A 3,653-nucleotide genomic window follows, 5' to 3' on the forward strand; every position below is an offset into this window, starting at 1 on the left:
CGCCGCCAGCGTGTACATCGACGCCGATCGGCCGGCGACCCGGCAGTCCGCTTAGCCCAACCCGATATTCCCGGCTACAGGAGAAGCAGGATCTGCAGAATCTCAACGATCGTCTGGCATGTTACATCGAAAAGGTGCGTCGCTTGGAGTCCGAGAACTCCCATCTGACCCGGGAGATGCAGACCCATCAGGAGACCGTCACCCGGGAGGTCTCCAGTATCAAGGCCATGTACGAACACGAGCTGTCCGACGCGCGGAAGCTACTCGACGAGACTGCCAGGGAACGCGCCAAACTGGAGATCGACACCAAACGTCTCTGGGACGATAACGAGGATCTCAAGAGCAAGTAAGTCGAGCGATATACGTTTAATATACATATATATAGCGTTTTATACTCTGAGTAACATAATAAAATGATGAGCGTTTTTGCGTATTTAACCGTGTTGCCTCTCACTTGCAAAATAGATAGGAAAGTAAGATGGCTAACTAATCGGGATCGTTATTATTATATACGTTGACAAATACCTATCGATCAACGCGATCGAGCATTCGAGTATCTGTTCACTGACGATGCTAGTGATCTGTGCAGAAAATAATGTAAAAAAAAATACATTAGAATTTTATTTGTCGATTATTGAATGGATGCACGCGATTGGGTACTGCAATCGGCAAAGTAGTGAAACTCGGATTTGAATATAATGGAGCCCGAGACTTGGAGAAATACGAGCTTGGCTGTGGAGTACAGCCGCAATGTGACCACTCATTAATTCATGAATCATCGGTATTGACTGAGCTATACTCAATTTTTCTTTCGATAGTCTCGATCCTCATCAGCACTTCTTATTCTGACACATGCGCAGAATAAAAATTAATATGTGTGCAATCGCGCGTCCACGCGTGACCATAACCTTAATACAACTCCATATTTTAAATACCTAGCTCTGATCCTTCCTTATTTTTGAACGATCCTGCAAACTGAACGTCCCTTCCATCCCCGATTACCTTGTATTTTATTTTTTTTCACGCATGCGCGAAGGAAAATTTACAATAAGAAGATTGCTTGGCCTCGACGATCATTATATTGTGTGTTATTAGAGCCTCTTATTTTCGACGATATTTTTAAATTGGACTGATCTTTTTATGATTCACGAGTTTCAAGGCAAAAAGTAGAATTTTTAATTTCATATCTTGACTAATTTTGTATTACAAAAATGGAATGTGTACACTCGGTATATCATGAAATGAGTACATAACTATGAGGCCTATTCTTTTTAGCTGAACTTTTGCACCAGTTCATCTCTCTTCCTTTTCTCTTTAGGAGGAAAGAAGAAGAAGAAAGATGAACTGGTGCAAAAGTTCAACCAAAAAGAACAGGTCTAATGGCTCATCTAGTAAAAATTTATGATACTTTCCAAGTACCGATGACGCAAGAATTTAAATTTGGTTATATTTATTGTGAGTCTTCCTGTGTCTTGAGAGCATAAAGATATGCATAATTCCCTTAATAAAAGAATCACAAATTGATCTAGCATTATAGTATTACTTTAGTAGGTAAACCTTCGGATGAACTGCATATTCGAAATCATACAAACGACCACGTGTTTTTGATGTATTTTTGGCTCCTGAAAACGAATATGGCAGCAGAAATTGGCGCTCGGCCGTATCTTGGCCGCAATCTTGAAAAAACAGCTGAAAAACGACATTTTTTTAAGTTTCTTGCATTTATTTCGAAATATACGAATCGTACAAAAAAATGTTTCAAACAAAAATTGTAGAGCATGAAATTCTCTATAAAAAAGATTCTACACATTTTTGTCCTAATCACAAAAGGAAGCCCGTAAAACAGCGATGAAAGTGACTAGTTACACGTTTGTGCGGCCTTTACTTACACGTTTATGCTCTGTGATCACATGTGCATGCGTTGTACGTACTTTTCGGTAAGAGTGCACGAAATTTAAAGTCATAATCCATTAAATTAATAACCATTAATAACCCATGTGGATAGTGGGATGTATAGACAGTAATGCTTGGGTTCGGGCGGCTACGCCGCCCGAACGAAATAAAATAACATATCCTACCCGCTTGGGGCCTAACCGCCTAGAAGTTACAGCTGAGACAGTGTCTGCTTGGAATATTTTTAACCCATTGATATTTGGGGTGAGAATTCCAAATGGGTTTTTACTGTCTTTAAAAAGTCTTCTCACACCCCACTGTCTTCATTGGGTTAGGAAAATAGTAAAAATATACTTAAATATTATTATATTTAAGTATATTTTTACTATTTTAATTTACATTATAGTTTATCCCATAATATCTTTCTTTAAATTATAATATGCTATATTTTTTATTTAAACATATTATGTTTCTTGATTAATTTAAAGATAAATTGAATTTAAATAACTAGGTATATTCAAAATAGAATGTTTCTTCTATTAAATTATTTTTAATAATTTTTCTACATTAATTAACATAATTTTTGTAGGTGGGCGTGGTTAATAGCTCTTTTGAATTCGAGATATTTAATAATTTATAATTTATTTTTAATAAACCCTGATACAAAAGGTACAATCAATTAAGTTTACTTTTATATATTTGTCTGAATTTTATTTGCTTATTTGTAGTATTTCAGTCTGCTTTGAATTATGATCATTGAATATTAGCTTAATCATTCTTTTCTCGTATTTCTTGACTTGATAATTCCTGGGAAAATTATCAGATAAGCATTACTTGGAGATTGCATATTCTATAAAACATGTGACATATGTCTATTTGATATCATCACAGACAGTACGATTATTTTTACTGCTCAATGTTGATAAGTACCCAGATAGACAGATGCGCATAAATTTTACTGCAACTTTACGTTGTATTCGATCATCAAATCCGTAATAGGTGAGGCGATTGTGACCCCAAATATTGTAGTCATATTTAGTAAATCAGAAAATGAAATACTATGACGCAAATATGATGTAAATATGACAAACAAAAATCTGATTCTTAGTGTCTCATATTTACATCATATTTGCACATCATGATATTTCGTTTTCTGATTTACTAAATGCTGCTGCAATATTTCGGATCTTAATCGGCTCATCTATGAAGCATTGGATGATTGTAAGATAAACGTGAAGTTGCTGTAAAGTATATGTACATTTGTCTACTGAGTATATTTTAACGAAAAAAAAATTTAATTATAATTTAATTTGTTTTTATTTTTTTTAGATTTTATTTTTTATTTTCGGAATAATTATTAAGTTTATTAATTATTTTTCTGTACATACAAATTCTTATAATTATATAACGCAATTATAAATATTCTTGAAAACGCATGGAGTATCGACGGGATTTGAACCTACAATCTTTGGGGTGGTAGCCTACCTACGCTAACGCTGAGCTAATCGCACGCTTGTCTGAACACTTATAAATTTGACATATATTGGATTTTATTTTGTCATTCGTACTGATCATATATGTAATATGCATGTTTATATACGGGTGTCTGATCAAGGTTATTGGAGGTTGTACCTCTTATTTTCATTTTTACGTAGAAATGAATTTTTGTGCAAAAATGAAAATAAGAAAAACAACCTCCAATGACCTTGATCTTGACAAATTTATCCAGGAACAAAGTTATCCATGATTCTGAACAACAA

General features: G+C 34.6%; 1 protein-coding gene across 1 annotated transcript in view; it reads left to right on the forward strand.

Annotated features, from left to right (window-relative positions):
* Positions 1-2: 2 nt before the first annotated feature.
* The window catches only part of LOC108728698 (lamin Dm0), a gene marked incomplete at its 5' end in the record, with an annotated part of 21,480 nt that continues 17,829 nt past the window's right edge, over positions 3-3,653 (forward strand). Inside the window, one exon of the mRNA XM_018457420.1 lies at positions 3-346. Within this exon, the coding sequence (XP_018312922.1) occupies positions 3-346 (344 nt within the window). The remainder of the gene's footprint in view (positions 347-3,653) is intronic.

Source organism: Mycetomoellerius zeteki, unplaced genomic scaffold, assembly GCF_001594055.1.
Source record: "Mycetomoellerius zeteki isolate Tzet28-1 unplaced genomic scaffold, Tzet1.0 scaffold636, whole genome shotgun sequence".
Classification (NCBI taxonomy): domain Eukaryota; kingdom Metazoa; phylum Arthropoda; class Insecta; order Hymenoptera; family Formicidae; genus Mycetomoellerius; species Mycetomoellerius zeteki.